At 43.9% G+C, this 22,402-nt stretch overlaps 1 protein-coding gene across 1 annotated transcript in view; it reads left to right on the top strand.

Moving 5' to 3' along the window:
• The window catches only part of LOC310812879 (contactin-associated protein-like 5), a gene marked incomplete at its 3' end in the record, with an annotated part of 49,736 nt that overhangs the window by 7,574 nt on the left and 19,760 nt on the right, over nucleotides 1-22,402 (top strand). The window contains exons 2-8 of the mRNA XM_083681617.1: nucleotides 6,755-6,865; nucleotides 8,833-9,026; nucleotides 16,212-16,359; nucleotides 18,347-18,550; nucleotides 19,794-19,978; nucleotides 20,227-20,370; nucleotides 21,480-21,747. Of these exons, the coding sequence (XP_083537743.1) occupies nucleotides 6,755-6,865; nucleotides 8,833-9,026; nucleotides 16,212-16,359; nucleotides 18,347-18,550; nucleotides 19,794-19,978; nucleotides 20,227-20,370; nucleotides 21,480-21,747 (1,254 nt within the window). The remainder of the gene's footprint in view (nucleotides 1-6,754; nucleotides 6,866-8,832; nucleotides 9,027-16,211; nucleotides 16,360-18,346; nucleotides 18,551-19,793; nucleotides 19,979-20,226; nucleotides 20,371-21,479; nucleotides 21,748-22,402) is intronic.

The raw sequence follows: 22,402 nt of genomic DNA, 5'->3' as shown, positions 1-22,402 counted from the left end.
CCACCGGTGGAAGACTTAATGTGCTGACTGCAGGGAAATGTAATTATGCGACCACCGACCGGAGCTGGAGCTGAGTCACCGCTGCAGCCGCCGTCCTGTCTTCTGTTTCTGCCCCGGTGACTTTTAAGGCACAGGGGTGGGACCTAGAGTTGTGTTTAACCATGTACTCTGAAACGTTGTGCATTTTGCAGTCAGTGCTGTGTGTGTGTGTGTGTGTGTGTGTGTGTGTGTGTGTGTGTGTGTGTGTGTGTGTGTGTGTGTTCATCCTGGTAACAAATTGTTGACACCAACGGCCTGGAAACATATAATCAGAGCCGTTAGTCACAGGGATATATACGATAACAAATTTATCTGTGGATGTCTCTTTGTCAGAGACAGATAATGATTTAAAAGTCAAATATTATGCATCTGGGATGACACAGCGGCCCCACATCACTCAATGTCTCACCTCTCCTGTGATGTTGATGCAAAGATGTAATAGCTTTTTCTGTTTGCGTCTCGAAGGGGAGGAAAACAGATGGAGAGAGATGAAGGGGCAGAGAGTGAAATAAGGAAGGAAGGAATGCAAACAGCCAGCACACACAGCGCCTGCAGCCTACAGCAGAATAAAGGAGAGGAAGGAGAGTTGACAGCACATCCAATCCTTCCAGAGCACATTGGCACTTGTGTTGAAGATGTATATTTTACGTAATGCTCATTGGCAGATATCTTTCAGCCCGTCCGCATTTGGTTCTTGCTTGATCCACTCAGCGTTAGAGACATCTGCTGGCGAGCGATCTGAGTGCAGTCAAATCAGGTCAGATGAGATTCGGCGGGCCCAGAAACAGGCTTTTTGACTGGCTTATTGACTCGGATTCCAGCCTGCCGTTGTTGCTGTCTACCAGACGAGCAGTCATTAGTCACTACAGATGTTAGATGTTACCAGCACAGCTCCAACATGGAGTGGACGGCATCCAAAACCAAAATGCCACTCACACAGAGAGGATGGATTACTCACTGGTGGAGAGAGGGGGGAGAGAGAGAGAGAGAGGGGGGTGGGGGGGGGGAGTGAGAGACAGTGGGGGAGAGTGAGAGAGAGTGGGAGAGAGAGAGAGAGAGAGAGGAGGAGAGAGAGAGGGGGGGAGAGAGGGGGGAGAGAGAGAGAGAGGAGGAGCGAGAGGGGGGGGGGAGAGAGATAGGCGGGAGAGAGAGAGACTGTGAGAGTGAGAGTGAGTGTGTGTGTGTGTTTGTGGGGGGGGGGGGTGGGTACAGTGATAATTGTAATCAAGCTGTTGCCAGTTGTTATTATGTCCTCAGATACCCTTTAAAAGCCACACACTCATGCAGAGATCATTGACGACAACAAAGGAGAATGGTGCAGTAAGTGAAGGAGCTCCTCCCCAACTCACTGCTCTTATTGTGCCTGCAGGCCGGCAGGGCTGGATCAGTGGAAGATGAGGCCGACATGCTCAGATCACTCCTCCTGCACACTGCTGGATTACGTTTTTTGGCCAAGTGTGTGTGTGTGTGTGTGTGTGTGTGTGTGTGTGTGTGTGTGTGTGTGTGTGTGTGTGTGTGTGTGTGTGTGTGTGTGTAAAAAAAGAAAGAAAAATAGAAGTAATTCTTCCTTCTTCTAGCATTGTGACTGCCAATAGCCCCTGGTCCTAGCATGGATTACTTTTTATTATGATGACTGATGGATACGTGATTTGTTTACTTACAAATGTATTTGTTGTAAGTCGCTTTGGATAAAGGCATCTGCTAAATGCCATAAATATAAAACGTGCGTGTGCGTGTGCGTGTGCGCGTGTGCGTGTGCGTGTGTGTGTGCGTGCGTGTGTGTGTGTGTGTGTGTGTGTGTGTGTGTGGTTACACACATGCAAGTTGCTTTGGATCCAACAGCAATGTCCTTGCTATTGAACAGCTGAGATAATTGATAGTAACAGTAAGTCCTGTTTGAAGAGGCTAAATGAGCAAGTTTAACAAGGACGACTCTTTCCATCCTTCTTCAGGTGTTAATCCCTCGCTGATTTTCATGCCTCAGAAACCAGGTAATAGGCTAATGAAAGCCTGTGGGCAATTTGTAGAAGCAGCAGCGAAAATCAATCTTAGGATTTAATGGCTTTAGATATACTGTAGTATGATTTCATTTAGCCGCTCATTGATTTAAATGTCTTTGTTCGATTGGGCCAAGACCTTGAGAGACAGAGACAAGCACCCCCCACCCCGCACCCCACCCCCCCCACCCCAGCACCCCGCCAAACTAAGTCCTCGTTTATGACATGGCTGATGGTCTGCCGTGTGCCCGCCAGTGCAGAGCCACGCTGTGCCCTGGGTCAGTCCATCGCTGTGTCCTCTCACCAACAGAGAGCTGCAGTCGTGAATGCCGCCTGTCAAACATGGACACATTCCAAATTAGAAGAGAGACCTCCTGCCGATGATGAACATCACAAAGTCAGACATATTTCCATTTCAAACATTACAGTACTGCAGCGCAACAGAAATGAGAATGTGATACTGTACACGCTCCAACAGAAAGCGATGCAGCAGGACATTACACACAATGCACATTTTACAATGCGTTGTCAGAGCAGTTCCAACACTCATAATATCAGAGTCATGATGTCATGTTGTAGGATACAGTATTTGGGCCATATGGCTCGGGCTACAGGCAGAGTTCACGGTAGCTGTGGAGACAACCTTGACCTGAGTTATTACAGTATTGCTCTAGAAAGCCTATTTGGTGTGGTATAGGTCTTTATGCTCCCCCGGAGTACAGCACAATATTAGATTGGACAGAGATGACGGCCATATTCCTGGCCTGGGCTGCAGTGAAGGTCACAGTTGAGAGAAGATGGTGGTAGATTTACTTTCACTTTCCCTTTTGACCATCTGTCATAATGAAACCTGAAGTGACAATGAATTAGTTCCCAGTAGGCCCACTGTAACTGGTACATGGCAATGTATTTCTACATACATTTTCTCTCTTTCTCTGTCTCGTGTTCCCATGCCTCCAAGTCACGTTGTTCTCACGTCTCGTTCAGAGATCCGGATCATTTTAGATTAGCCGATCTGGCTTGGATTGAACTGGACGGAGCGATGGGAGAATGCTCTCGTTCATTGGATGTTACATTCCGATAACCCTCCCCACATGCCCATAAAATGGTCGGTTGTTGTTATGTGCATTGAGCACTGAATTGTGCTTTTTCGGAACTGCCAAAGCAGGGTATTTGATTGGTATAACATGTTGAGCTGGCTCACTCATTTCAAATGCATTTCCACCCCTTTCTAGCGACTTTCTGCAAGTGATTTCCCCAGGCTTTCTGAACCGGTCTCAACAAGGTTATAGTTTCTTTAACCATGCATAGAATTGAACTTACAATCTATTGAATTTCATGAGTTGCAATTATTTGAGGGATAATTTGAGTTTCAAAATATGTTTTGACAATGTTATGAGGCAATGCATGGATAACAGTTGAGCAGCTTTCTGGCATACTCTGAACATTTGGCAGGTGTTGTAGCTTTAATTACTTTGCATGACAAAGCCTGGCACCTCTGAAGTGGCAACAATAACTCACTTTTATTATAACAATAAACCTGTGAGAGAGCACTAGAGAGAGAGAGAGAGTGTGTATGTGCAGAGAGAGAGAGAGAGAGAGAGAGAGAGAGAGAGAGCGAGAGAGAGAGAGAGATACTAACCAAAGCCATGGTCTGACAACTTACAGCACAATAATATGCAGATCAATATGCAGAGTCTATTGAATTGCACTCAAGGCTCTCCTTGCTTTCCAAAGCAGTCCAATACCGTTGACAAAAAACCTTGAGGCTTATTGCAAATATGACCATCACCAAGGACAGTGTGTGAGAACAAAAGGACAAGGTAGGGAAAGTACTAGATGTCTTTCAACTAACTGTATATAACTTTGGAGAGAGGAAAGGGACATGCACCTCAGTTTTGAAAAGCTTTTTTTTTTCTTTTTTTTCACAAAACAAATCTTGTGTTCTGTGTGATCTAAAGGATGATGTGTCATGTTTCTTCCTCACAAAACCATGTCAGTCTAGACTAAGGGACATAGCTTGGTGATTCAACAGCCCTGTATGATTCTGAGTGGATTTCAGCCTTCTTGCTGTCCATTCCTTTAGGTACTTAAAGGCCCTCATGGTGAGATTAATGTTGGGTATCATAATTCCCTGGTCACCACCGCCTTGCAGCTTAGAATCCAAACGGCACATCCTTCAACCTTTTTTTCCCCCTTTTCTTTTTCTAACAAAATGTAAAGCCTACTTTGGGAGTTAACTCTCTCGCTCTCTGAAGTCTTTTTCACTCTGATGTTTAACGGAAACACACACACTGGGAGATAACAAGGGGGCCTCCACAGGCCGCCTGCATGCTGCGGGCACCTCTCCACCTCCTGCCCTTTCTCCATCCTTTCATCATCACCAGCCTCTTCCTCCAGCTGTCACTCTCGCCGTGGCGTCGGTGGGAATCGATTCATAAAACCTCAAGCCATCTTTTTTGATGTCAGACTCATTGAGCACATTTTGAAAGGTTAATTAGCCTGAATAATCAGCTTTACGCTGGGAAACTGAAACCCCATCCTCTGGGGACGGCAGACGCGCTAACTGCAATGGCCCGGTCTCTTCCACGCTCTTTAACCAGGCCGGTTACAGCAACCATAGGAAAATCCAATGAGTTGCCACCTGGGGGTTCATACTGTGTGAGTACAGTACTCATCTGCCCGTCACATGCTATTAGACGTTAGATAAGTCAGTAATAATGCATACAGGGGTGAAGCTGAGGTGAGTGTATAAAATACCCATCCCTTGCTGAGTGGGTGTCAGGAACTCCACAGCTCACCTGCAGCCCTATGGGACTCAGGCAGGGCTGTCAGAAAGGGTAGAGGAGTATATGTGTGTGTGTGTGTGTGTGTGTGTGTGTGTGTGTGTGTGTGTGTGTGCACGTGCGGGTTGGGGGGGGTCAGTGACAGGTCCCAGACTCGGCAGTCTGGGCCACTGTCTCATCCAGCTGACGAGGGAGGAACCTGTCCCTTGTAATAACAGCATGGAGGAGATGAGAGGAGGAAGTCTCTCTCTCTCTAATGAGAACAAGGAACAAGAGAGACAGGGAGAGAGACAGGCGGAAAAACGGAGAGGGGGGTGGAGGTTGGGAGAGGGAAGCATGATCAGCAAGCATGAAACAGGGAGGCAGAATATATGAAAACAAGATGATGTATGAGATACGCAATCCCTCTCTGTGGAGCTGTTGCTCATGTCATCTGGCATTCAAACACAGATGGGCTCTCTCAAGGCTTTGCTAATGTGCAATCGTAGGGCTGGGAGATTTGTTTTGGGACCACATACCTTCTGCAACAGTAGAGCTGGAAGTTATTTTTTTTCAGACCACATGGTTTGACCAGGAACAATGCTGTGTCCTTGCGATAGGATATCGCCTTCAGGTTATAGTATCACATTGCTAGAGTTACGACTGACTCGTGACGCAGCGTAATGAAACGACAATAACGGCCGTAATAGAATCGGGTTGAGAGGAATAGAGAGAATGTGGGAGAGAGAGAGACACAAACCAAAGAAAGATGTGAGAGTGGAAGAGTGATATGCAGTCGGGATGCCTGATAAAAGTCTAGCAGCCTTGAAGCCATAGAACTCAGCACAGAGACTCTGAAGCCACAATTGAAAACTGCACAACACTAATGGATTTTCCCTGGGGTTTTTCTTGACACTATTCTAAATAGATAAATAAATGTGTCAAATTTAAGAGTTAAGACAAGAAAGCCAGCAGAGCAAACAAAGAAGAAAAACGACTTGTGGCCTTTCATCCGTTTACAAGGAGGACAATTGCTTGTTGATTTCCTCTGAACTGAAAATGACTCTGTAGCAACAATGGGAGATTAAAGAGACACGTATCCCCTTCGGACCAGTACACATCACTACAAACGCTCCCCATGTGATTGTGTGTGGGTCATTTGAAGGGCTCTGGTTCTGCACAACCAACCCTCAAAGAAACAAGACCCCACAGGGACAATCTAAAACATAATGTAATTGTGTGGGTGTATTTGTGTTTTGTGTACTGTCTGTGTGTGCTTGCGTGCGTGTGTGCGTGCGTGCGTGCGTGCGTGCGTGCGGGCATGCGTGCGGGCGTGCGTGCGCACGTGTGTGTGCGGTGTGTGTGTGCGCACGTGTGTGTGTGTGCGGTTGTGTGTGACTGATTATCTCAAATGACTTGGCTTTTAAAAAGGCCTTCCATTTCCTTTCAGTCTTGTCTCAAGGACTATAACAATGGAAAAATGAACAGCCGCTGTGGTGCTCCATCACCCATGCCAAATATGACTGATTATAAACCTAGTAATTATTCACATCTCCCACTCCACACAGAACAGCAGCGACTGATAAAAAAAGGACAAAAAGGTTACAAGAAATCATATTTCATCATCCTGTGCGTGACTTTGAAATGCAGCATTATCCCCTTCTTCAAACCATTTGTCTTTTCCGTCTTTTGTGTCCGCTGTCATCAGGATTTAATGAGTTGGTTTTCACGTTTGTCTCCATACAGTAGCAGGCCATTTGTCAGATATTGGGGGCATTGAACCCCACTTGGATATCATCAATCACCCACTGAGATCAAACATGCTAAGATTGATGCACTGACTTGTTCTGTATGTGAAATGCACATGCAGGCTCCTACTGTAACTCTTCAGAATGAATCCAAACAGCCATGTTAAGCTGATGATTGTTCTGTTCTCTTCATCTCCCCTTGTAGATAACTGTGAGGGCCCTTTGGTCTCCACGCTACCCCAGGCCTCGTTACAGAGCTCCACTCAATCCTCTGGCGGGAACGCCCCTCACTTCGCCAAGCTCAATGGAAGAGATGGTGAGTAGAAGGATAGAGACTCTGCTTTTGGTTCAGACTTTTCGAATTAAAAAAACAACAACAAAAAACATTCCGGCTTAATCATCATTGATTACCCACGCACAGCCTTAAATGATTTGATGGATGGATAGTAAACAATAATTGTTGTCATTTGATTCTATGGTTGCAAACCGTCGTTAGATTAATTGCCAGCTGTTTCAGTTGGAGTCAACCATCTGCATTCTGATGGCTAAACATAGACAGAGTTCTACACACTCATTCAAATGAGAAACTGTCATGGTATTGACAAACCCAAAATAACCTAAATGTCCTATGTACTCTATTCACAAGCCATAGTTGAAAACTACAATGTTTTATTTTATAAGTAGGTTTTTAACAACAACATAGACTTAGGATATTCTGCATTCATCTACTGCCATGACGTTGTACCCCTCACAGCCCAGAGTGATTGCAATTAACCTTTGTGCCAGAGCTAACCTGTTTCTTCAGCTTGATATCTGGCTACCCGTGGGGCTTAAACACATCTTTATGGAACATACAATAAATTACAATTATCTCCAACCAGTTTAATCGTGCCCCCTGAATTCATAGCATACTCTGGCAAATCTTAATAAAAAGAATGTAATTCAAAATAACATTTACAGACATAAGCAGTGTTTATCAAAAGATAATGAAGGACAGCATAACAACCGAGACAGAGATGGGTTAAGGTTAGGGTCAGGGTTAGGGTCAGGGTTAGGGTCAGGGTTAGTGTTAGGCTTGATTCAAGGCTATCCAGTGCAATTGTCCACGTCAATACAGCCATGCTGAAGAACCTAACAGTATCTCAATGTTGTAGGCCATTAATCCTCTGTGTTCAGCATGCCTAGTTCTCTGCTTCTTGAATTGAGTTTATCTTGCAGGCGGAGTCAACAGGCTAAGGGTTATCAAGTCTGGGCCCATATCTTAGTGAGACTGTTCTGTGTGTGTAGCGGAACACTTAATGCCAGAAGGGAATCAAAAAATATTGTTTTTGTTTCATTTCTCTCTCTGCTTTTTAAAAGATAGAGACACTGAAATCACTGAAAAATACTAAAAATAATAAATCAATGGATCACAGTTGAAGTAATCCCCCTCGGGTTGAATGCAATAATGAAAAAGGGCAATGACTGGAGAGTAGAAAAAACGTTTTTTCACTGTCAATGTTTTCGTCTAGTCTCTCAAGGCAAATAGACTTCTCTAGTCGAGAGAAAAGTTAAAAATCTAAAAAGTCAACATTAAAAAGCCTCCGATATATATTGACCTGTTTTTGAGAGATTTTCTAACAAAAGTAAAAACAGATAAGTGCCTACTGCATGATTATACAGCAAGGACTCATACCAGCCATACCACATTCATATATTTCAATGAGAAACATTGGCTAGAACATTCTACAGCATACATAAACACTTATGGTCAGTGGAGCTGTTTGAGTTGATAAACCCAATGTTGAACCAACCTCAACCTATCAATCTTCACTGGCTCTATATGATAGCAGACTCACTGCACCACAGGTAGACCCAACAATAAGGACCAGACACAATCACACACTCTCCCTGACACTCTATATTCTCGGCACTGACTGGGCTTAAAAAAAAATATATATTTCTCTGAAATTGCTGTCTGCCATCTGTTTGGGGTGCGTGCGTGTGTGTGCATGGTTATGATGATCATGCTGAGTTACTGCACACCTACATTATGCAGGTCACTGTGTCTGAACATATGTCTGACTCTCTGAACCTCCCTACCACAAGATGTGGTCCTGTGAGATTCAGTTGGTAGAGCATGGAGCAGCGCTTGGATCATGGGATGTATTCCCGCTGGTGCTGGGACCACTACACAGTATACATACAGTATATAGTGTATAAATAATGTACGGACTCACTTTACTGTAAGTCACTTTGATTCAATATGTTATGGTGTATCCCCTCTCTCTGGTGTCCCTCCAGGGGCAGGAGGCTGGTCCCCCCTGGTGACAGACAGACAGCCGTGGCTGCAGGTGGACCTCAGGGACAGGATGGAGGTGACGGCCGTGGCCACACAGGGGCGCTACGACAGCTCAGACTGGACCAGCGGCTTCCTGCTGCTCTACAGCGACGCAGGCCGAGCCTGGAAGCAGTACAGACAGGAGGACGGGGTAGGGGTGAGTTTAAATATAGTGTATTTGTGTACACTGCCATCAGGGAATGCTTTGTCTACTACTGTAGACTGTTATACTGTACTGTTATACCTGACTGGATACTGTACATGCAATTGCAGGCTGTACTTTAGCAAACTTCACAAAAAGATCTTGATGTTTCAGAGACAGGTGCCTTCAGGGACAGAGTTAGCTTCCTATAGCTGACAGCTCAGAGTGGCACCATAGAAGGAGTTAACTGCTGACTGTGGTGTTAAGGTTAGCAGAGGTAGATCTGAATCAGACTAAAAGCGTCGATGTGAGAACGACACTGCTAAGTAAGACATCCGGTTGAAAGGAACATGTGACTCAGCGCTCGAGCTCTATCTTTGCCCGCCAGGATAAGAGGAGTTTTTAAGCTGCTCTTTCAAGCCTGTTCCTACTTTCTTCATAGCGATACCATAAGGGAGGGATAGGTGGATGATGGAGATGTTTTAAAGTCAGACGTTTCTTTTATGTTATTTGAAATCCTAACAGGAGGAGGCTTTTGTATCTGTGTTGAAATTCAAGGCAACTAGATCCCCATACGAAACCAAGCAATCGTGTTCATTACATCTTGTCCTTGCACTCTTTGACACGCAAATCGGTGTCCATGTAAACGATTCATGAATGTGATTTTTGTCGCTGTGTGTCTGAGATAGCTGTACACGTACGTGAATGCAAAGCGTTAGGAAACACACACATTGATGGATAATCAAAAGTCCTACCTAAGAGGAGAAATAACCCTCTCATCATTGTTTAATCAAAACAGATGCTGTGAATAGGAAAAAGACATAGATAAATGAAACTAGCCTCTTCCTTTTATTTTGCTACTTCTTCAGCATACTCCATGTCTGAAATGTTGTTGACGATGTACCAGCAGTAATTTCCATTAGTTTGTGCTATGTAGACAACTGTCTCATTACTGTATGTTGACTTACTTCAAGCTAAGCAAAGGCAGAGGCATTGCAGTGATGTACATTGCGGGAGGGGGATTATATTGTGGGAGGCCATTAGATCTTGAGTAGTGGACATGTCTGTGCTGACAAGCCGAAACCCTTGTGGTTTTGACATTGACACATATCACTCCACACTCTCATCCCTTGTGATCTCCGAGCCCTTGTCACTTAACAGCAGGTGAATCTTTCGACACTCCACTGAAAAGTGCTGAGAGCAGAAACTTTCTGAGTGCTCACCTCGCCAGTTATTACTGTCTTTCCGTGCCCTGGAGATATGCATTTTAGACACTCTGTCTTTGATTGTCATGTCAACGATAGCTTTCAAGGGAAAAAAAAGGTTTTATTCAGATGTGCTTTGCTTTGTGTGCAAATGCATGTCCCTTGTCTCTCTTGAAGGGGAAAAAGAAAAAGAAAAAAAGAGAGTTATTTTGCCATGTGTATTATGAAAAGCCATTGTTGGATACATGGAAACCTATTACTTGGAACACATTATTATGTGTGTGGCCAATATTTTGGAGCGGTGTAGTTGGGAAATAATGGGCTGTGGCACCCTGTGGAGCTGAGTATAGGCCAGACTTTTTAACTGCTTATTTTTGTGGGCGGTTAAATGACGTCAATGGGAGTTTGAATAAAAGCACAATCAATTTGTGTGGGGATCTAAATGTGGAATTCAACCGTAATATGGATTATAAGTGTCGAGAGTAATGACATGAACTTAATAATTCGGTAACACTTCTTATAAATGACATGAACTGAGTATCATAATTGTAACCATGTTTAAACTGGATAAGTTTAAACATCTTATGAAGGACATTGTCCTTCATAAGATGCAGAGAATGTCACTCTCATTCAACCTACCGTGTTGTGGAGGTTTCAGAGGTTCAACCGTCACGTAATTCTCCTTGAAAGGTGTCAGTGATTCGTTTGATGTACTGTAGACACAAGGCAGTTTTCACAAAGTTGTTTTCTCCTGTGAGAGAGAGAGAGAGAGAGAGAGAGAGAGGGGGGGGGGGAGAGAGAGAGAAGGCATCCTCTTTTCTTTTTTGAAAAAAAAAGAATTATATTCATTGAAATGCTGCTGGTAATTTTCACCAAGACCCAGAATCAAAGAATGTAAAAGGCCAGAGCAGCTGCAACATTTGCCTTGCTGCATACAAATGTGGATGACACACAGAGCCTCTTCCAGGGTAGGATTCATTAACCACTTGTTTCATATGGATCATTTACCTTACAATGTGTCTCACATTTATTTGTTTTGAGTCTTGATAAATAGACCTCACATTTGCTCTGAGTGCTGCTCCAAGCTTCCAATTTACCCAGATTGACCACATGACCATTTGTCAGATCATGCTCTTTCTCAACAAACAGGGTGGGAGAAACCTGATGTTTTTCTATGGCTATCATTTACCTTACAATGTGTGTCTCACATTTGTTTAAAGCCTTTATAGATAATTGTTAACTGCTCTGAGTGCTGCTTCAAGCCATTAATGACCTCAGATTGACCACATGACCAAAAGTCAGGTCATGTGTTCACCCTCCATCCTCCTTATTCCTCAATTCCAACCCTCTAGTCTTCCATTAGATAGAGGCTTGGGAAGCCCACAGTAGGTAATCAATATGGAGTCTATTACCATGTGAAGATTGGGTGGCTTAGAGAGCATGGTCTGGTGGTCAATGGAGATTTTCTACCGGTCTAATTGATGTAGGGACTATGACTCATTTAGCTGTTAAAGGCAAAGAGGTCGAGGGTGTTGAATGTGTAATTGGTCATGGATCTCCTGCGGATCTGCAGAGCAAATCCATTCTGTTCTCGGGTGAGATCCGTGTGTCTATAATTGAAGGCTCACTGTGGTTGTTGCTTAAGTGATCTGAAACTCCAAATGAGGGAAGAAGAGACAGAGTCATACCACACTCTACCGCACTCTTAAAAATAAGACAGATCATGCTCTTCATGACTTCTGTAAGAATATTTCCAGACTTTACTGTATGTGCCGTAAACATGGTTCAACTCATTTAAATGGTAACTTAAACGGTCTGGAAATAAGATTATTCTACAGCTTCTATATATCGCTATTGTTGCTGTATTTCAGCTGTATGACAGTACATTTTCTAGTGTATATACATTCAGGGAATTACTCTACAGCACATGTTGTGTAACTTGTGTCTGAGAGCTGCTGCTGCTGAGGGAATTGTGTCTCCACCTGCCTGTCCAAACCATCTGGCCTGTATGTATAATGCAGGAGACATGATAATATCATCCCTCCTTTCCAGGGCTACTGTATAACCATAACCGTTACATGTCACAACTCAACATTTTATGCCTCTACTGGACCATCCAGTTCTCCTAAACAGGGATTGTCTGGTCTGTTTCACCAGAGGACTGCATTGCAGCAGTAGAATTGAATTTCCAATTTTGCTAAAAACCAATTTTGAATGCGTTCAATCTAGATCATTATCTCGAAATGGGCTGCCTTAATTCCTTCAAAGATTCAGTAGAATTATGCTTTATTTGTTTAGTTAATATGTTTCTGTCTGAGTATTTATGTCTACACGTTGCTGTGTGTAAATATTATTTCTGCAGGGGTAATGTGAGGATGGCACGTGCAGTTTGTGCAGGGGTGAATTGAGGATAGTGCTTAATTCTGAACATAATCATCAAGACAGCGGGTGTCCCTCTAAAGAAGAGATTTTCTTTCTGGGAAGCCAAACGTTAAAGCTTACTCTGACAGAAGTTAATTTAAATAAAAACACCTGCTTTTCTAGCAAACAGCACCTTCACTTTCTAGTGGTAATAGTAATGGCTAATGGCTGAAGTAGTAATGGCTGATCATTATTTAACAAATACTGTTTTGTCAGATTGTACCACCAGTTTGCCATACCTAACACAGTTGAGGTTGAACATAAATGTGTTGTGATAGATGTTTCCCTTTCTATTTCCATGTGTTTGTCTCAGATGCTATTCTATGTTTTCTCCCTCATTGAACAGGGTAAATAATAGATTCGTTGATGTTTGCCTATGTGCAAGTGTAGCAGAACATCAGAGACTTTGGAAAGGAGTGTGGTTGCGTTTCCCCATGGGAGAGCTTGGCTGTCTTAGCCTCCCTCTGTAAGCCCTGTAACCATGGCACTCAGAGTGTTTGATACAGAGCCAAGGCCTCCTGGCTCACAGGACCAAACTGTAGCCTACTAAAGCATCTTTTTGCATAGGCCTACTGTATTTTGCTTTGAACAACCGAGGTTTAGAGTGTGTTACTGCAATTACCAGGGGTGATTTCTTATTCATCTTTCTCTCCTCCCCCTCTTTTTTTCCAGATGCTTTTAGCATATGTTAATCCGATATCGAGTCTAATAACCTCATGGTTGTCTAATCCTATGCATGTGCATATCGATTAGCGCGCTGCCACCAACACCATACTAGTATACAGTAGCAGTGATGTTAGTGGTGTAGGTTCACTCAGGGGGAAAGTGTACATTCATCTCTGTGTGTGTGTGTGTGTGTGTGTGTGTGTGTGTGTGTGTGTGTGTGTGTGTGTGTGTGTGTGTGTGTGTGTGAGAGAGTGTGAGAGAGTGTATGTGTGTCTGTGTTTGTGTGTGTGAGAGTGTGAGAGAGTGTGTGTGTGTGTGTGTGTTTGTGTGTGCGCGCATGCACTTTTGTGTACATTCATCTGATGCAAGTGACATGAGGGACCTCATCACAGGAGAGGAAGAGTAAAGAGCCCTAATGAATGGGAAGGGAGAGAGAACGTTCAGCAGTCGATACAGAAATAGAAATAATGAAGTCACAGTGGGGTTAGGAGCTGTTCACGTGGACGGTGACTAACCTGAGCCCTGTGCTCCGGTGGGAGGTCTTATGCACCCTCGGGGTTCTAACCTAAGACTGCCGTTTCATGACGGCACAGTAATTGGGAGGATGTATTGTCGCAAGTTTTTCCGATTCAGAATAACAAGAACCTCTATGGGACGCGTAACGGCTTTAAGGCGCTAAATATATCAGTCATTCGGGATGTTCTGACCTGATGCAAGATGACAAGGGTTTGAGATAAGTTGCCTGTAGGCTTGAGGTCATGGTCCCCTCTGAATCACTTGTTGTGCATGGTGTTTCCAAGGTCACCCCAGCTCTCATCAATTTCTGTCCAAACTGAAGTATACGTTTAAGAGGGAGGCCGAGATGCAATTTATCATAACAATTCATAAGACCCCAAAATATCTTCATCAGTTGCACCAATGTGATATACAATAGGGAAAACATCAATATACTGTATATATATGTATATTTTTATAACTGATGTGATCGGAACCATGATTCTTGAGGTTGCTAGGGACATATTCTGCCACTAAGCTTTGCCTACTTAAATACATACATGTTGGCATAACACTTCAGTTGAATCAATGTACAGTAAGTCATTGTAGAGCTCTCTTATTTATATCTACGGGCATGAGGGAAAGTGACGGGCATATACAGTACCCAACGCATTGATCAAAGGATGGAGTGAAGATTACTCGACAAAAAATGTTATCCACATTGTTTAAACAAATTTGAACACGTGCGTTTGCTGCGTTTTCTAATGCCGCCAAATATGTGCTTATCCTCGTAAACAAACCAAACGTGAAATAAACACGTAAAGGCCAGCGTCCTGCCCGACACCAGCAATTAGAAAATGGTTTGTTTGGACGAATACAACACTCTTCATTAAACATTCTTCATCATGTCATCTCATCCCTTGATGGCTACCGATTCATCATGGCCATTTAGCACTATTTTAGAATATAAAATAAAATATACATACAGTACAGGACCATTAATAAAAGAACACATCTGAACTTGTTTCACTAAGGTTGCATCATTGCTCCCTTTATAGTCTCACATAAAATGTAATTGTGCCAGGTATTTTTGAATACCTATTTTCTAGGTAAGGCATGTGTTTGCATACTACTGCTAGGATTGTAATGAACTGTGATATATGTTGGACACAGAGAGGTAACCTTAATATCGAGAAATGAGATGACTATAAATTACCTTTAAAGTAATCCCTTCTTGCTTTCTTGTCTCACAGGCATGCAGAGCTTTAGAGAGAAAAAGCTTTACTAAATGCACAGTGTCTCTGAAAAAAAGAGAAGTGTGTTACCTAATCCCGATAAATCCTGCCTTATAAAAAGAACTAAAGAAAATATTGTGAAACCTGACACTTAGCTGTGGCCAAAGAAAAGGAAAAACTAAAATTGCATCATGTGGTCTACAGTGGTGGTTTTCAGGGCATTTCAATTCAAACAGAATGCTAAGGACTTTATGCAAATAGAAAATGTATTTTTTTTTCTTTATGCTTCATATTGTGGCAGTATTTTAATTAGATAAACAACAGTATAAAACATAACACATTTGGTGTTGTTGTGTGTGTGTGTGTGTGTGTGTGTGTGTGTGTGTGTGTGTGTGTATGTGTATTAATATACACGCAAGGTGGAGAGACAATTATTAAATTAGCTATGTTTAATTCAAGTAACAAGCATCTCCTGTTGAGAATGAACACCGGTATTCCCTACTTGGTCTGGAGAACAAAGGATACATTATTGCACTAGTTTACGTTGATTTTATTGTTATCTGTGTTTGCATACAAAGTTTAGTGCATTTATGAATATTCAGTTATGACTAATATGGTAGTAGATCCAATTTACATCAATATGGTGATTAGTATCTTCAATAAATGTGCACTTTACTTTTCTCCCCTCCTCCCTCCTATCTGTCTCCCCTCCATCTTCGTGTCTGTCTCCCCTCCTCTCTCCTATCTGTCTCCCCTCTTCTCTCCTGTCTGTGCTGTGTTTCTCCCCTCTTCTCTCCTGTCTGTCTCCCCTCCTCCCTCCTGTCTGTCTTCCCTCCTCTCTCCCATCTGTCTCCCCTCCTCTCTTCTATCTGTCTCCCCTCCTTCCTCCTGTCTGTCTCCCCTCCTCTCTTCTATCTGTCTCCCCTCCTCTGTCTTGTCTGTCTCCCCTTCTCCCTCCTGTCTGTCTCCCCTCCTCTGTCTTGTCTGTCTCCCCTCCTCTGTCTTGTCTGTCTCCCCTTCTCCCTCCTGTCTGTCTCCCCTCCTCTGTGTTGTGTTTCTCCCCTCCTCTGTGCTGTTTTTCTCTCCTCCTCCGTGCTGTCTATCTCCCCTCCTCCCTGCTGTCTGTCTCCCCTCTTCTGTGCTGTGTTTCTCCCCTCCTCCCTCCGGTGTGTCTCCAGAGGTTCTTGGGGAACATGAATGCTGATGGTGTCGTCCACCACAAGCTCCCCCACTCTATCAGAACCCGCTTCCTGCGCTTCGTCCCCCTGGACTGGAACCCCAGTGGGTGGGTTGGACTCAGAGTGGAGCTGTACGGATGTGCCTACAGTGAGTCAATACAGTCTACCATCCGTTTTGTAAATATCTCAATATGTTAAGCTTAGAGCATATCCAACCCACATTGGAAGTAACAACAGTGTAGCATCGACCTTCACTCATCACAAATGTCTTTTGAAATATGGTTTGACATGTTCGCATGTTTAGCTAATTTAAAGCATTTCCAACCTAAGTGGACCTGTAACGGAAATAGCTCTACCAAAAGTGAGTTCAAACCAGTCCATGTGCCAACATGAAAACTCTAATTTGATCTCTTTGTCGGGAGAATTTCTCTGAAAATGACTATGCTTGCTCATTACCTCAATGTTACATCGTTAGACACAAAGAGATTTGTTTGCAAACGTAAGACACATTTTTCCATCACTCATGATTAAAGCAAGCGCTGACCAAACACAATCCTTGTAGCTAATAGAGAGAGACAGTGACAGGCCTGCCAGTTTAGAGCCCTGGAGACCGAGCCACTGCCTGGGCAACGCTAAATAAATGAAAGGGAGTTGCTGCATGTGACGGCTCGCACACGCATTCTGAAGCAGCACTAACTGGATCAGCCAGTGAATTATTGCTCTGTGAAAGACAGTTATAATTATCCCTGAGTGAGCTCTTTCATAATACCCAGTGGTCCCACACCATGATCCCCTCCCCCCAACCCCCCCCACCCCCCCCCCCCCCCCCCCCCGCTCACCCCTTATTTCAACTTACTGTAAAAATGAAACTCCAGAGAGCTCTAACAGTGTAAACAGAGAGCTGGAAGAGAGTGGCGTAAAAGCCTAGAGACTCACATTACCCATTGAATATGTCATAGATGACAAACCTGCACTTATGGGAAAAAGCCCTTGGAATGTCTAATGGAGGTAATGATGATCATTATATCCACTACATCCTGCTGATACGACTGTGGCCCCGTTTTGATACAGTATGTCTCGTAAATGATTTAAAGACATGCATAGAATTCGGGGCGCTGCCAATAAAATCTGTAAACGTTTCGATATGATTTGCAAAACGGTTGGTAGGCACAGCTCGGATTAGCATATTTTTAACAGAGCGTATCTGCTTGTGTTACAATAAAGATGTAAAAAAAATACATAAAAATAGGGAATAAGCAGAAGTCGGCGAGCGCAGACTGTATCATCAGTTCAGTTCAATCTTCACATAGTGAGTAGCAAGTCAATCCAGGTGCATGCTTATTGCTCGTTAGTAAATGTTAATGGTAATTTCATGGCATTAAATTGCCTACAGTCTCTTCCATCTTAAGCCATCTCATTATGCTATACATTCATTAAGACATTATGCTATGTCATAAATTCCTCAATGAGAATCCATAGCACTTAGATTGAGTGAACCATCCCCAGGGACAGGAGAATCGTTTGTGGTGAGTCTTTGAATGTGTGTATGAGTGTGTTTGACAGTCTTTTAACTCCCAAAACTCTTTGCATAATCATATCTTTGATACGATGTAATATAAACGCTATTTGAACAACTTGTCAGTTGTTCTCCTGCTCCTTGACGATTCCCCTGTTTCCCTCTGCACATCATCCTTGCCTCTGTTCTGCTGGGAAATAGCAGGTGCATGTTGGAGATTGCATTATTTATTCCAACAGTTTGCCGTATGTACTGTACAATGTATTCAGGCTTTAAAAAACTCAACATTTCCTTTCCGCTCTGCTGTGGAAGTGTACAGTGTATCTCCAGTGGGTGAAGCCTAGTACAGTTCTCCACATCAGCAAGTCCTTGAGTGTGTTCCACAGAGAATGATTATTGTAAGAAAAGTGCCTCAAAAGAAATAGTCGGTTTTAAAAAAGTTCCAATCAGAAGTTGCTGATAAAAAATCAATTCAGTTCAAAGAAAATAGAATAGACCACTTCAAGTTGTGGTGAGACCGACCATAAGGCCCATAGATGATGAAGGGGGAGCTATCTTTAGAGCAATTTGTTCATCATTTGTTCATCAAGATTCTTTGATCTCTCTCAATCCTGGCTAGAATCGTACGTGGCGGACTTTGACGGCAGAAGTTCGCTACTCTACCGGTTCAACCAGAAGTCCATGAGCACGGTGAAGGACGTGATCTCACTGCGCTTCAAGAGTCGTCAGGCTGAGGGGGTCCTGCTCCACGGGGAGGGTCAGAGGGGAGACTACATCACTCTGGAGCTGCATCGGGGCAGGTTGGCCCTCTACCTCAACCTGGGTGAGACACAGAGGAGAGAGGGCAAAGATCATGGGTAACAAGTCGAAGGGGCCTCTGGGAATTCATGGATGAGTCTTTGAAGTGTTAAAAACTAAAAGCCCCCGGGACACATTATTAACCGGTCCGGAGATGACCATTTGTTGACACACACACACACACACACACACACACACACACACATACAGACACACACACACATTGTTTACCTCATCCGTCATCCACGTCATTACGCATTGACTGCCAGCCTTCTATATCATTATCAACATCAATGGTCTTTACTCAGACACACAAATCGTAGTCTACACACTGTGTACACGCAGGAGGAGATATCATAGGATGCTCATTGAAAACAAGGCCAAAAAGATTTTAATTTTTTAAAATTGTAACAATGCTATTATGCACCAACCTCACCAAGTAAATTTCCTGTATGTGCAAATATACTTGGCCAAATAAAAGAATTCTCATTTTGACTCTGATTCTGATTCTGAGGTTAAAAATAGATGTTTAGGAAAAGTCAGCGAAGGACATGGGATTCACAACGGCAGAGTTAATTTATTATAGTGTCGTATCACGCCGGTGGACCTTCAGTTGGTAAAACTAGTGTTAAATGGAGTCTGGGGAGCAATGTGGGGGTGTAACTGTGTGTGTACATGCGTGCGTGCTTTCATGTGTGTACTGTATGTGTGTGTGTGTGTGTGTGTGTGTGTGTGTGTGTGTGTGTGTGTATGTGTGTATATGTGTCTGTATGTGTGTGTGTGTGTGTGTGTGTGTGTGTGTGTGTGTGTGTGTGTGTGTGTGTGTGTGTGTGCGTGTGTGCGTGTGTGCAGGTGTGCGTGTGTGCGTGTGTGTGTGTGTGTGTGTGTGTGTGAGTGAGTGTTTGTCCTCGCCCTTCCAATTACCTCTGCACCTGAGCCCCATTCACTAGCTGGGCTCTGACATTTAAGGGTTCACATCCTGAGCGTCTGAGTTACTACAGTGTTAACAAATTGATAGCAGCGCACGGAGGAAAGACAGAGAGCTCAAGTCTTGTTTTTAGCACTGCATGTCCTGTGGAAACGCTTCTTGTAAGACCACCTCTTCCCTTCATAGACTCTACTTTGTTATTATCAATATTGATAAACATATTGATCTTTTGCTAATTACTACCCTCTGTTTTTACACTTCTCCCTCCCTTCTTCTCTCTCTCTCTCTCTGTGTCTCTCTCTCTCTCTCTCTCTCTCTCTCTCTCTCTCTCTCGCTCTAGATGACACCAGGCTGCGGTTTAGCAGTGGTCGTGTTGCGGTCACTCTGGGCAGTCTTCTGGATGACCAGCACTGGCACTCTGTCCTCATCGAGCGCTTCAACAAGCAGGTCAACCTGACCGTGGACACCCACACACAGCACTTCCGCACCAAGGGGGAAGGAGACTCGCTGGAGGTCGACTATGAGGTGTGGACATCCAAACACCTACTGTATGACTGTCATCGATAGTATTTCTGACTAGATTACATCCTCTGTCCTTCAATTAGCTCTGAGTGGGGAAGACACCTATTGAAGCAGAATTTGATTACTTTTTCTATTTGATTACTTCCAACAGATATTGTATCATTTTGACTGTATGTACATTTCTAATGTATTTTTGTCTCCAAACACCCTCTCTCTCTCTCTCTCTCTCTCTCTCTCTCTCCTTATCCCAGCTGAGCTTCGGGGGCATCCCTCTGCCTGGTAAACCTGGTACGTTCCTCAGGAAGAACTTCCATGGCTGCATCGAGAACCTCTACTACAACGGAATCAACATCATCGACCTGGCCAAACGACGCAAGCCTCAGATATACAGCGTGGTAAAACAGCTAATTCTCATCCAAAGGTAGCAAAGATTATATTTCCAATTAATCTATAATGGATTCACTGTGTGGGTTTATACCGTGTCTTTTCTGCTGCATAACCAAAACACACACTCACTTATGCAAAAGGGTAATACACCTTTGTGTGAGTATAGGGGAGGTTAACAACACGTAACCTTCTAAAGACCAATGAACCATACTAGTCGTTGCATAACAAATTGACAGGGCACACGGGGGAGACAAAGGAAGAGCTTAGTAAAAACCACTTAGAGCCCTCTTCTCCTCTCTTGTTCTTATTTTGGAAAGAGATCAGCGTTCGGTGATGAGGTGGAGTGTACTCAGTGATCCATTCAGTTTGAGGGTATTATTACCTGCCTGCCTCTATCCTGGCGTTAGATTTCATTATTTAAGGTAGTCCTCTCAGAGATGTCAGGGTCCTGTGCCCTAAATGACACATCCTCATGAATGTTAACCTTCACAAACCTTCTGGCTCAGCAGCCTTACAGCCGTGAACAGCAGCTCTTGACAAACTGATACTGTCACACCCGCCCCTACAACAAAGCAGCTAACACAAAACTAGCATTAGCATGAATAAGTTATCAGTGCTTCTGAAAGGTGTGTGGGAGTTAGCGTTAGCCTATGGAAATACGATACAAAGAACCCTAAAATCTTGGATTTTATGAAAGGATCCCTGTGGAGGGTTTAGTTGACTCCCTGTCTTTGCCCCTCTTTGTCACAAAGAATCGATGATATGTTCATCTCTGTACTATGGTGACCTTTTCATTGCATACAGGAACTCATGTCCTCAGTAGTTGCTCACCCTGTCCCTAGGAGTCTCAGCAGGGATGGCAATGACATTTAACCCAGCTCCAGTCAATACTACCTCTCTCTCTCTCTCTCTCTCTCTCTCTCTCTCTCTCTCTCTCTCTCTCCTTCCCACTCTTGCACTGTAAAAGAGGGCAAGGGGGAGTGTATAAATTAATAACAGACCAAGTTATTAATAACAGAGTTATTAGAGTTTACATCATTTATTTAATTACTGTGACCCTGAAATGTTTAGACTGGATTTTGATTGGGGCTAGGTAACTGTGTTCCTTGGTCTCCAGGGCAACGTGACCTTCTCCTGCTCGGCGCCCCAGCTGGTGGCCACCACCTTCCTGAGCTCCAGCAGCAGCTTCCTGCTGCTCCCGGCGACGCCGTCTGCCATGGGGGGCCTCGCAGTACGTTTCCAGTTCCGCACTTGGAACCCAGACGGGCTCCTGCTCTCCACCCGGCTGGCCCAGGAGCCCCAGAGACTAGAGCTGCAGATCAGCAACAGCAGGCTGCGCCTGACCCACCACACGTCAGCCCAGCAGAAGTCAGAGGTGTCCACCGGTGAGGACCAGGGCACACAGCCTCCAGCTAAACCACCCAGAGCTCTGTAGGCTTGAATGAACATTGCATGCATGGGGATTAAATAAGGGTCTTTATTCTAGCTAATCAGACAAATAGAAACCCATTTTTATCTAATGCTAGGGATAAACCATGACACTCTCTGTGACTCTGAGGCCCATATTTTAACACACTGATAGTCTGTAAATATTATGAGAAGACCAAATTCACTCAACCTGCCCTTTTCTTTGCTTATCTCTGAGTCTACAGACAAGATAAGCATTGGGATTTTTTTTTCCCACAATGGATGGATGAAATATTCATGTCAGTGGATGTAGCCATATTTCTACAGGTTTAGCAAGACAGTTGTTTTGGAGCAGCAGTTTCTCTGTCCATATTTGGAAGTGATCTCATTCTGGCATAGTGTCCAGATGTGATCAAGAACACTCAGGGGTCAAACTCCATCTGTTGCACATTGGAGGCTTTTTTTGAGCAATTATTTTCACCAGGTGTGTGCTTTTTTTGTTTGTTTCAAACAACCGTCTGAAATTGAGTGCATTTAATCTCATTGCATGGTAATTCTCCCTGCCTGCCCGCAACCTCTCTCTGACCCCGGTTACCAGATGGTGAGCACAGAGGGGATTGTAGACATGCCACA

This window comes from Argentina silus (genome assembly GCF_951799395.1).
Source record: "Argentina silus genome assembly, chromosome: 12".
NCBI lineage: Eukaryota > Metazoa > Chordata > Actinopteri > Argentiniformes > Argentinidae > Argentina > Argentina silus.
Note: the sequence above shows the minus strand (reverse complement) of the source record. Positions and strands in the feature narration are given on the sequence as shown.